The sequence below is a fragment of the Phacochoerus africanus genome, chromosome 14 (genome assembly GCF_016906955.1).
Source record: "Phacochoerus africanus isolate WHEZ1 chromosome 14, ROS_Pafr_v1, whole genome shotgun sequence".
Classification (NCBI taxonomy): domain Eukaryota; kingdom Metazoa; phylum Chordata; class Mammalia; order Artiodactyla; family Suidae; genus Phacochoerus; species Phacochoerus africanus.
The window spans coordinates 46,145,763-46,158,285 of NC_062557.1; the positions used below are offsets into that span (position 1 = coordinate 46,145,763).

The 12,523-nt window shown below is 38.2% G+C and overlaps 1 protein-coding gene across 1 annotated transcript in view; it reads left to right on the forward strand.

Annotated features, from left to right (window-relative positions):
• Positions 1-12,032, forward strand: part of CPD (carboxypeptidase D) — a 70,544-nt gene extending 58,512 nt beyond the window's left edge. The window contains exons 14-21 of the mRNA XM_047756876.1: positions 54-189; positions 1,261-1,392; positions 2,204-2,299; positions 2,401-2,465; positions 5,960-6,091; positions 6,624-6,809; positions 7,223-7,322; positions 9,262-12,032. Coding sequence (XP_047612832.1) covers positions 54-189; positions 1,261-1,392; positions 2,204-2,299; positions 2,401-2,465; positions 5,960-6,091; positions 6,624-6,809; positions 7,223-7,322; positions 9,262-9,488 — 1,074 coding nt within the window. The 3' untranslated portion in view covers positions 9,489-12,032. The remainder of the gene's footprint in view (positions 1-53; positions 190-1,260; positions 1,393-2,203; positions 2,300-2,400; positions 2,466-5,959; positions 6,092-6,623; positions 6,810-7,222; positions 7,323-9,261) is intronic.
• The last annotated feature ends 491 nt before the right edge of the window (positions 12,033-12,523 follow it).

Consider the following 12,523-nt stretch of genomic DNA (forward strand, 5'->3'; position numbering starts at 1 on the left):
CTTTTGATTCCCCGTAAAGCTAATAAACTCACTGATTTCTGTTTCTGTTTTAGTTGGTTGACAGGACTAGAATTGTGATTGTCCCTTCTCTAAATCCAGATGGGCGAGAGAGAGCTCAGGAGAAAGACTGTACTTCAAAGATAGGACAGACAAATGCTCGTGGAAAAGACCTGGATACAGACTTCACAAGTAAGATTAACTTTTAGGCCACTGAAGTACTTTGCAGATAGTATTATTTCTCTTTGCTAGAAGATTGGTTGACCCTATTTCATAGATGAGTAATGGGGTGCTTTCCTGTCTAGGATGGGCAGTATAAATGAATAGAGACATCTAGAAAGCTTTTCAAATTTTTACTCTTTTTCATTTGCAACAGTAGTTCAAGTTTTCTCTTAGAAATCCAATCAAGAATATTGGGGGCGGGGCCCATCACTAGCCATACAGAGATGTATATTCTCTCTTTCTACCCTCATATATGTGTACACGCACATGCAATGGATACGTATGTTGATATGAAGGGGCCTGATTTACTTAAATAGGATAATCAGCGATACACATTGTTCTGCAAGTTTTTTCACTGGAATACGTCATCAACATCTATCCATTTTGGTATTTATAGATCTCTAATATTCTTATGAATGGCATTTTAGTATGCTATTAATGGATTGTAATACTCTAATTTATTCCACAGTTTACCTACAAATGAACATTTAGTTTCTGGTTTTTTACTCTTGCAAACAGTGTTGCAAAAAACACCCTGATTTCTGAAAATCTTATTTTCTTTCAAGGACAAGTTATTATTTCTTAGAGGAGAATATGTCCATCCCTTTTTGTTTCCAGTAAGAATTTTCTTAAATTTGCTTAGAGTTGGGAGTTCCCTGGTGGTCTAATGGTTAGGAATCAGTGCTTTCACTACTGAAGCCTGGGTTCAATCCCTGTTCTAGAAACTGAGATCCCACATCAAGCCATTGCATGCACAGCCAAAAAAACAAAAAAGACATTCACATGACAATTTCTATAAAATTTTTTTTTTTGGCTTTGAGTCATTAACCTTTACACATTATCCTAAAGTATATAAAACTCAAAATAACCTACTTCCTAGAATGTACTTTCTTACTTGAGAAGGTATGGAGTAATAAGATATTTCTCTACAGATTTTATAAGTTAGCCTTTTGACTGTGTTCAAGTCAGGAGTATTTTCTTATCTACTCATACTAAAATTTTGAAACTTGATATTTTATATTTGACTTTTCTATTTTTCAGATAATGCCTCCCAGCCTGAGACTAAAGCCATCATTGAAAATTTGATTCAGAAACAGGACTTTAGTCTTTCTGTTGCTTTAGATGGTGGTTCAGTGCTGGTCACATACCCATATGACAAGCCAGTTCAAACAGGTAGGTAGAATGTCACTTTCCATATATGCTATTTTTAAGCTTAAATAGGAAATTTCAATTAGATAATGTCCCCTCTAAAATCTTCTTAAATGGCGATCATTTGAGCACAACGCATGAACAAATAACCCACCTAAGACGGTTGGTTACTGTTGACGTAGCTCAACATTTCAAACAGTTACTTGGAGGAGGAAGGTCACATCTAATGATGGCCCAGATAATTCCGTGTAGCCATCTTGTCACATCTGTTCAATTTACTCCCTAAGCACTTATACAATAATTATGATGTCTCTACACATTAGCAATTCAAAAGTGAATAAGATACAGTACTCACCCCAAGAAATTCATATTGTGTGACCCAATATTAATGCAGAATTGCCCTCTCCTGCTTTGAACTTTGACTAATTAGACCATATTGTGAGCTGAACAGTTTCTGTTGAATCTCTGTGAGGCCATTGTTTATGGAAATAATTTGTATTGTTTGCAGGGCAGTTTACAAAGTATATCGTAATTAGGACGTGGTTGCCCCAAAATGTGGTAAAACATACCAAAAACAGGTTTGTATTTTAGTGTGGTAGCTTGTTGCTAAACTCACCATTAGTGTCTTTTAGTGTAAGGAAGATGCTTGTCTTCTTGGTCAGGTTATCCTGGGTTGAACTGAACCATGTGCTTAATTATATAATAACCACTCAAACTTCAGTGAGGTGCAAGATTTACCAGGGGGAAAGGGAAATGACTTTTGCGTTCACGAAGTTGAACTTGGAAAAAAGTCTTTTAGATTTCTCCACTAACATCTAAATTTTTCTCTTTCTAGTGGAAAACAAAGAGACTCTGAAGCATTTGGCATCTCTTTATGCAAATAATCATCCGTCGATGCATATGGGTCAGCCAGGTTGCCCAAATAAATCAGGTAAGTATTTTCCCTACGCTTGGTTATTGTTGCTGTTTGGGGAGAAGAGAAAGACTTTGGTGATGGTCTTGTTGATCCTACATCTCTCAATGCTTTTATAGATGAGAATATTCCAGGAGGAGTAATGCGTGGGGCAGAATGGCACAGTCACCTGGGCAGCATGAAGGTATGCTTTATAGAATACCGTGAGACTGGAATTATAAATCCATACTGGACATTGAGTGAACGAATAGGTGACTTTTCTGATAGAGCAAAATTTTTGCTTCATGGCTTTCTTGACATGATAGCCCTTAAATTAACTAACTTCCGACAGCACCTTTTTTTTGGCCATTTTAAACGTTTTAAATTATAAATTCAGTGATATTAACTATATTAGCATGTTGTACAACTATCAACATATGTATTTCCAAAACTTTTTCATCACCCCAAACAGAAACTCTGTGCCCCAAAGCAATAACTCCCCCTTCATCTCTTCTCCCAGCCCTAGTAACTTCTGCTTTGTATCTGTATGTATCTGACTATTCGGAGTATTTCATGTAATTAGAATTGTACAATATTTTTTCTTTTTGTCTGCCTTTTTTTTCCATTTAGCATAATGTTTTCAGGGTTCTATTCTTTTTGAAGCATACGCCACTATTCCATTTCTTTTTATGGCTAAATAATATTCTATTGTATGTCTAGATCACATTTTGTTTATCAGTTCATATATTGGTGGACAGATATTTCCACCGTTTGACTATTGCAGATAATGCTGCAGTGAACATTTGTGTGCAAGTATCTGAGCAGCTGTTTTCAGTTCTTTTGAGTATATGCCTAGAAGTGAACTTGCTGGTCATATTATAATTATCTGTTTAGCTTTGAGGAACTGCCAGACTTCCACAGCAGCTGAACTATTGTACATTCCCACCACCACCCTGTACACAGGGTTACGTTTTCTCCATATTCTTGCCAACACTTGTTATTTTACATTTTTTTAAATTACAACCATCATTGTAGCTGTGAAGTGGTAGCTCACTATAGTTTTTTTATTTGCGTTTTCATGACAGCTAATGATGTTGAGCATCTTTTCATTTGCTATTGACCATTTGTATGTTTTTTTTGGAGGGGAAATGTCTATTCCAATCCATTGCTCACTTTAAAATGGGGCTTTTGTCTTTTTATTGAGTTAAAAGAATTCTCTATATATTTTGAATGGTAAACCCTTATCAGATACTTAATTCGTCAATAGTTTCTCCCATTCTGTGGGTTGCCTTTTCATTTTCTTGATGATGTCCTTTGATGCACAAAAGTTTTTAATTTTGATGAAGTCAATTTTATTTATTTCTTTGTTGTTGTTCATGCTTTTTGTTGTCATAGCTAAGAATTCATTGCCAAATGCAAGATCATGAAGACTTACCCCTATGTTTTCTTCTAAGAATTTGAAGAAATTAGGTCATGTATCAATCACCTAACTCTCATATTTACGTCATTGATACATCTGGAGTTGATTTTTGTATATGACATGAAGTAGGAGTTCAACTTCATTTGTTTGCATATGGAAGTCAGTTATCCCAGCACCATTTGTTAAAAAGACTCTTCTTTCCTCTATTGGATAGTCTTGGCATCCTTGTTAAAAATCAATTGACCTTAGATTTTTGGGCTTGTTTCTGGACTCTCTATTCTATTGGTCTGTGTGTCATTTCCTATGGTAGGACCACTGTTCTGATTACTGTAGCTTTGTACTAAGTTTTGAATTGGGGACTGTGAGCCCTCCAACTTGGTTATTTTCCAAGATTGTTTTGGCTATTCAGGGATCTGCCTAGTTGCATTTGAATTTGAGGGTTGGCTTCTCTCTTTCTGCAAAAAAAAGGCTGTTGGAATTTTGTTAGGGGTTGTGCTGAATCTGTAGATCACCTTGGGTTGTTTTGATATCTCGACACTATTGTCTTTCTGTCCATGAACACATGTCTTTCCATTTAATGTCTTTAATTTCTTTCTGAGAGCATTTTTTTTTGTCTTTTGTCTTTGTTGTTGTTGTTGTTGTTGTTGTTGTTGCTATTTCTTGGGCCGCTCCTGCGGCATATGGAGGTTCCCAGGCTAGGGGTCCAATCGGAGCCGTAGCCACCAGCCTACGCCAGAGCCACAGCAACGCAGGATCCGAGCCGCATCTGCAACCTACACCACAGCTCACGGCAACGCCGGATCATTAACCCACTGAGCAAGGGCAGGGACCAAACCCGCAACCTCATGGTTCCTAGTCGGATTCGTTAACCACTGCGCCACGACGGGAACTCCTCTGAGAGCATTTTAATTTGTCGTCCATCCCCTTCAAATTAGCCAGGAGTTGTTACCAAATGGGTGTGGTTCGCTCATCATTCCATTCATATGTGCAACCAGAAAACTGATTGTACATGTGAATGGAATTCACTCCATTCTCTGCCTGCCTTCCCTCCTCTATTTACTAAGAACTTCCTGCATGTGAGGCACTTTGCTGTATGATTGATAAACAAAGCATTTGTGGCCCATTCGGCAAATAACTATGTTACAGAATTAATTGCTTTGATCCAGAAGAGAGCACCTCTCAATGTGCCAGGAGAAATTAAAGACAAAAAGTTACTCCTAGTCAGAGATGCAACCTTATTTTCCTAGAGGAGATGGCATTAGGGATGCGGAGGTGGTGAACCAAGACATCCAGAAAGAGGAAGCAGTAGGGGCAGAGGTCAGTAAGCAGCCTAGCAGTTAGAATATGGGATATAATGGAGAGCAGCAGCAGACCAGAATGGAAAGAGAGTTTGAGGCTTTGAACACTTAGTTTTCGTAAGTGATGGGATGCCATTGAAGGTTTTGAGCAGGGATATGATAACATGATCTAAGCAGTACTCTGGAAAAATTAATCTTTTAACAGATTAATGTATATTGGAGGAAGGAGAGACTGTGGTGACAGGTTTAGAAAAGCCTAGACAAGAACTAATGAGGACCTAGATTAGAGTAGTGGCCATGGCAGTGAAATCAAGGGATGAAGCTTCAGAGATACTGTGGAGGGTAGAATTCACAGGATTCTGCAGATTCTGGATGACACTAAGAAACTGAAGTCAAAGGCAAGAGATTTCATATCTGTGTGTGAAAACAAGTTAACTGAAGGAAGAAGAACAGGTTTGGGGGCAAGGGTGTTAAGTTAGGTTTGGGAACCTGTCTACATAAGTAGTTCTTGGCTAAATATTGCTATATTTCTATATAGTAGGCTTGAGCCTGCAGGTTGAGGGTATCAGAGGGCAAGGGCTTGTGCCTCTACCTCTAAGAACCCCAAAAACAGCAGTAACAGCAATGAAGTTCCAGGATTTAGAGGGAGGATGGCCCTCTGCCTGTACTTACTCGTTTATTCAGCAAACCCTAGTAACAACCCCTCTGGCTGCCAGTGCCCTGTGGGAAGCCCTAGAGATATAAAAATGGATTGGACGTAATCCCTGGTCTTAAGAACTTCCTTAGGAGTGGCCACGTTTATGACTGATTATAATAGCAAGCGGTTTATTTATATTTGCCATAAAATGCTTTACAGATACTTTGTTTGCATCACCCAGGTTTTCTTTTTATTCCATCCATACCCTTTGTTGCATTACAAAACCTTATTCTTACTTTTACTTATTAATTTTCCTACTTGTGTTTTTGAATTTTATATTCCAGGATTATAGCGTTACCTATGGCCACTGTCCGGAAATCACAGTATACACAAGCTGCTGCTACTTTCCTAGCGCAGCCCAGCTCCCTTCGTTGTGGGCAGAGAATAAAAAGTCTCTTCTTAGCATGTTGGTAGAGGTGAGTCTCTTTTCACTAGAAGCAAACTCCCAGGAATATGTTCAATGAAAACCTTTATCAAAACATTTTCTTAATCTTTTACCAAAATTTTATATTATTTATTTTACATGTATGTAGAAAGAGTTTTTGTTCATTTTAATATTACCTACACAGGTGCCATGAGTTCACATATCTGCTGTCTGTTGAAGTAATTTAACCTTGTGAGATGTTGCAGGTGCTTCCATTTGCATATCACATGGAGTTACTCAAGAGAGTGTCCTGTGATGGGAAGTAAATCATTCAAGGTGTCAGAAGATCCGGGGTCTAACATTTTAGGCCTTGACTATATGAGAGTCCTCTTTCCCCTTATTTCCATCTTTGTGCTTCTGAGACAGTGACTGAGTAGAAGACAAGGTCAGAGTGAGGAGGGAGGAATAAGCCAGTCTTATGGGGGGTTTTATTATTTTGTTTTTGTCATGCCTCGAGCTATGGCCTCTGGCATATCTGCCATTATAAAAACATAAATTTATATTTTAAACTTTTTTTTTTTCAGGTTCACAAGGGAGTTCATGGATTTGTTAAAGATAAGACTGGAAAACCAATCTCGAAAGCAGTCATCGTGCTCAATGAAGGCATAAAGGTGCACACAAAAGAGGGAGGTTATTTCCATGTACTGTTAGCTCCAGGTGTCCATAACATCAATGCCATCGCCGATGGGTATCAGCAACAACATTCACAGGTAATGGTATCACGTAAATTCTTCATGGCTTTTTTTTTGGCCACGCCCAAGCCAGGGATCAGACCCGAAGCACAGCAGGGACCTAAGCCATGGCCGTGACGAAGCCTGATCCTTAATCCGCTGCACCACAAGAGAACTCCAAAAATTCTTGTTTTTAATAGAACTTCTATTTAAGTTGAACCTGCTTGTTAGAAAGCTTGTGGGGAATAAAGAAAAATATATGGCCACCTGTTGATTTTGATATCTTTTCATCTTTCAATCCTTTAGCAACGAGGGAAGTTTTTATAGCATTTTGTGTACTTTAGATGAAAATCATCTCCTTAGTTTGCTATAAAGGCCCTAGGAAGATAGCAGGGATACAGTAGACATTAGTAAATAAACTTTTTCCTAATTCTTGCACTTTCTCCTTCTAGGTCTTTGTGCATCACGATGCAGCTAGTTCTGTGGTGATAGTCTTTGACACAGATAACCGGATATTTGGTTTGCCAAGGGAGCTTGTGGTAACTGTATCAGGTAAAAAAAAAAAATTAAATTTTTAGTGGTTGAATCCTGGCATGTCAATCCTTTATAATCACTTTTCTTCTACTGTCTTTATCTAAACATGCTTTTCCTGGACCACTGTTCTTCCCTATGTTCACATGTTCAGGTCTATACTAAAATGTCACCTCCACCGAGAGGCCTTTCCTGATTACCCCAGCTAAAAGGGTACCCCTGTCACTATCTCCACTCCACTCCACTTGTTTCTGTTAAAGCACTTATCACTGCCTGCCATTATGTTATATAGTTAGTTATTTATTCGTCTATATTTGATCTCTCCCACTAAAACATAATCTCGGAGGGAGCAGGGATTTTTATGTGCCTCCCCAGTGCCTAGAACCATGGTTGGCTTGTTGAGGGTCTTAATGTTCTCAATGAAGAGTTGTTGACTAAATGAATGATTTGCTTTATACCAAGATCATAAGTCCCTTGGACTTTGACTTATATTAGTCCTGTTTTTTCCAGGATCCTAGAAGGAGGAAATACTTGTTTTCTCCAAGATTAATATGTGCTTTTGCTTGAAAGTTTTACTGAAAGTTTATAAAGAAAAAAAGTCATAAAATAATAAATACTCTGCTGCATTGTATCTTTTGACACAGAGAACCTTGGTTCACTTCTAAGTATAACTTGGACCTGATACAAAATAACCAAGTTTTATTACAGAATGTGTTGGAGAGAGATCCTTAGTTGAGAGACTACTATAGTGGAAACAGGGTCAGATCATAGATCTGGTTGTGGAGATTTAAGGTAGAGTTCTTAACTTGAACTGGATAAAGTATGAATCTCTAAGTGGTTAGAAACATAGGAGATGGGATCCAACTATGGTAAATCTGGCTCTTCCACCCATTTGCTGTTGTGAAGTTAATTTTTATTATGATTTTATTGTTACTATTTTTTTTTGTCTTTTTGTCTTTTGTGGGCTATACCCATGGCATATGGAGATTCCCAGGCTAGGGAGTCTAATTGGAGCTGTAGCCACTGGCCTACACCACAGCAACGCCAGATCCGAGCTGCATCTGCGACCTACACCACAGCTCACGGCAATGCCAGATCCTTAACCCACCGAGTGAGGCCAGGGATCAAACCCGCAACCTCATGGTTCCTAGTTGGATTTGTTTCTGCTGAGCCATGGCAGGAACTCCTATTGTTACTGTTTTTTTGTTACTTAGACTCTTACCCTTATAATTTATATACAGATATTTTAAATACATGAGGGATTTGGGATGAGATGAAAATTTACTGGAAAAGTAGAAGTCCTTGATTGATTTAAAAAGTAGGTTGTACGATAGTAGACACAGTTTGATTTCATTGTGGTAAAAGAAAAAAATATATATACATACACACATAAAGAAAAATCTGGAAAACTAGGCATTGGGGTTGTTTAAAATGATCTCAGGGTAATAGAAATGTGAAGAAGTGGCATTTGGGTTTTTAGTATTTTATTTACCTGTATTTTTAAAATTTTGTACAGGATACATGTACTACTTCTGTAATAGTAAAGGTTTGGGGTTTTTTTGGTTTTTGTTTTTTGTTGTTTTCATCTTATTTTTAGGGCCACACCCACAGCATATGGAAGTTCCCAGGCTAGGGGTCAAATTGGGGCTGCATCTACCAACCTACACCACAGCTACAGCAGTGCAGGATCCAGGCCATGTCTGCAACCTACATCACAGCTCACAGCAACACCAAATCCTTAACCCACTGAGCAAGGCCAGATCAAATCTACATCCTCATGGATACTAATCGGGTTTGTTACCACTGAGCCATGACTGAAACTTCATCAAGGGTTGTTTTTAAGTGCATGAAATAAAAATAAAATAAATGAAAGGCATATTATAAAAAGTGCCGTTGTAAGCAGCTGCTTATTTATGCCCTTCAAGTCGAACACCATTCACGTGGTGGTTTTGTTTGGCAGGTGCCACCATGTCGGCATTGATCCTAACAGCTTGTATTATCTGGTGCATCTGCTCTATCAAGTCTAACAGACACAAGGACGGCTTTCATCGGCTTAGGCAGCATCATGATGAGTATGAAGATGAAATCCGCATGATGTCAACTGGCTCCAAGAAGTCTCTCTTAAGTCATGAGTTCCAGGATGAAACGGACACCGAAGAGGAAACATTATATTCTAGCAAACATTGAAACACGCACTTTGCATCTCTCCCAGCATAAATACAAGCAAAGTCACAGTTCCTTTTGGGAGACACTGCATTAAGAAGAAAGACTACCTTGCTTCTTCAAAGAACTTTGGGAAGTTAACTTGCTAAATTTGTATTCTCTGTGAATTTGACTGGCAACTTTGAACTTCCCCTCCTTAAAGTACTCTTACTTAAAAAAAAAAAAAATCTGCTTTCTATTTATGCAGCAGAGATGGGACAGCCACTTTGTTTTTCTTTTTAATTTAAGATGAGCTGTTTGGAGCTTCTGTTATAACTGCACACAGCCAACTAGTGGATGTTTTATTTGGCACATCAGGTGTTTACTAGTGGCTTAAGCTTTTTCTCTTTATTTTAAATGGCCAAAAGCATCCAGAAACATTAAGGCAGGGACAGCAGTCAGAATCTGACATAGAGCTTTAAAAACTCGAGGTTTTCTCAACCTATTGAGGAGTATTATTCTCTAGTTATTAAATAGCTGGAGTTTCTCTTTTTATTCAGGTGTAATGGAGGCTGAGTTGATTTTGAAACTTATGTAACATTAGGAGATGAATAAATGGGCTTCCGTATTTGGCTTTCTACCTATTCCAAGGCTAGATCAGAACTGGTGGGCTGTGCTCTAAGCAGGATTTCACTACCTCTCTTGTAAGGTTTAGCAAAGTTCTAAATATCCCCATTTTAAGGGAGAAGTTGTTGACTTTGTTATAAAAGATCTAAATGTCCATTTGAGTGGAACTGAGAGGGAGATCCAGCAAAAGCTAAAACTCCTATTGCCTATTCAACTTGGTAAAAACCCACAGGTGCTGCTGATGCTGCTCTTATCTGTGAAGCACTACTTTATTCTAGGAATGCCTAAATCATTAATATTTACTAAATTTGAACCTTTTCTATGTTGTACACTTACGGTTTTCAGATGACCTGGCAATCTACAAGATCTGAATTCTGCTGGAAATATCTGGAAGTGTAGAAGAGACCTACTTGTACGTTCTTAACTTACATTTGAACACAAAATATCTACACTCATGTCCAGCCCAAGCTTTCTCCCTAAGATAGCATCCTGTTATTGAAATAGCTTGGCCTGTCTTATTCATAAGGACCTCTGCAAGTGATTGGGTTCTTTGTCCTAATGTTTCATTTGCCAGTTTCTTCTGGATCAACCAATTTTGTTAAAAGTTCAGTTGAAAGCATTTAAATATGGCTCCCTCCATTAAAAAATAATAACAACAACACTGTGGTGAGAATCAGGTTATTGCAAAGGCCTAAAAGATTTGCATTTTATTGTCTATCATATTATGTTATTCAGTGAGAATGATGCTTTTTATGAGTCTTACCAATAATCTAAGGGTTTAACACCTTTGAGTATTTTAATGGCCAAGTTGCTGCTGAACTTGTAACAAATCAGGGGGTCAAAAAACTTGCTCTCATCTTTTCAAATTGTCTTCTGTATCTGTTAATGTACCAGTCATCCCAAAGCGTTCATCTGGAGTGGTTTACCATCCACCTAGGTTATTCAGCCAACTTTTGCGAGAAATGTGCCCAAAGTGGCTTTATAGAAAGAGATTTGGTTTAGCAGGAATAATGAGGTCATGGCATTTATCCATGAGTATCTGTGACCTAATTTGGGTGGTTCAGGGTTAAGCCATTCTGGTACTAGTCGTGTTTAACTATGCTAAATTTTGAGCCCTTGCCACCACACATGCACAGAGCAGTTTGTGGGGTGATAATGCTTAATGAAATAATCATGATTTTAATTTCTTCTAATACTACTTTACATTTTCCATAAGGGGATGATGTGGGGGGTATTGCTCTTTCAAGCTTTATTTTTAAGAGTGCATAGTCAGAAAGGCAACAAAGGGCCTGTGAGTGGCTGGCTCGGCTTGAGATATTGCAGGTAGAATTGAAATGAAGTTGATGTGACAGCCTTTATTCGTACTGGTCTTCACTAAAGGATGCCTTTTCAATTCATTTCTCTCTTGAATTAAATGTCTTTCACTGTACATCACAGTGGCTGGAGTCCATGCCTTTTAAGCATGCGTAAAGAGTTCTTTCAGTAATGTTTCATGAAAGGCAAACCAAATTCTGCTATAATCTCTAACGAATTTCTGAATAATGCATTGCTCTGGAAAACAAGGCCTTTTTCGCTTGTGTTGTCTGTTAACATGAATGTACAGGATCATGACTACTAAGACTGTGTTCTCTGCCTTGCTTTGTCTTTTATTTGTGGATCTAATCTAGTATTAGGCCACATTAACTGCTTAAGGCATCAAAGCCATATGGCATGGGGAATGCATTTCTTCAGTGTTTCTTCTAGAGACTTTCCATTTCCTTGGAGTCATGGAGGCAAGTAAGTATCCCAGTATTAAGAAATTCACCCAAACCTGAGTTGTGCCTTCCTTTACTCACAAGGCATGTGGTTTTTGTTTTGTTTTGTTTTGTTTTGGGGGGAGGGGTGGGGGTTTGTCCTGGTGATCAATTTGTAAGCCTTCTTCCCTCTGGCTCCTAAATAAAAGCAAAGTGATTGAGTAGGTAATGTTCGAAGTGTCTGCCTGTGTAAATGTACTTGTACTGATCATGCAGTTCAATAAGTTGAATTCAAGTTAATTTTAAGGAGGAAAAATCCTTTGGTTTGGATGTATTTCGCTGAACATTTGAGTAGTGACGGGGATCCCATCCAGTTGAGGAATACTTGCAATTCTCATTGGAGGGAATGTGCTTTGGGGCTTTGGTCATCCTCCAGAAAGGAACAATAACGTATATTTGGCCCAGTGTGATTGATTGGTTAATCTTTGGTAACTTTCACCTGAGTAGGATTTGCTGAATTAATGAATATTGAACTTTAGTTATGAGTTGGCAAATAAATAAAAGGTAGTGCTTATGCCTGTTTCTAAGCTAATACCAGGTTACTCAGTAACCAAGACCTGTTCTTCTATTTCCATTTCTTCTCAATAGTAACTAAATCAGTTTATTTTCTTGTGGCCAGAAATGCACTTATGCCAAGTTTTGTCCCTGCTGTATTAAAAG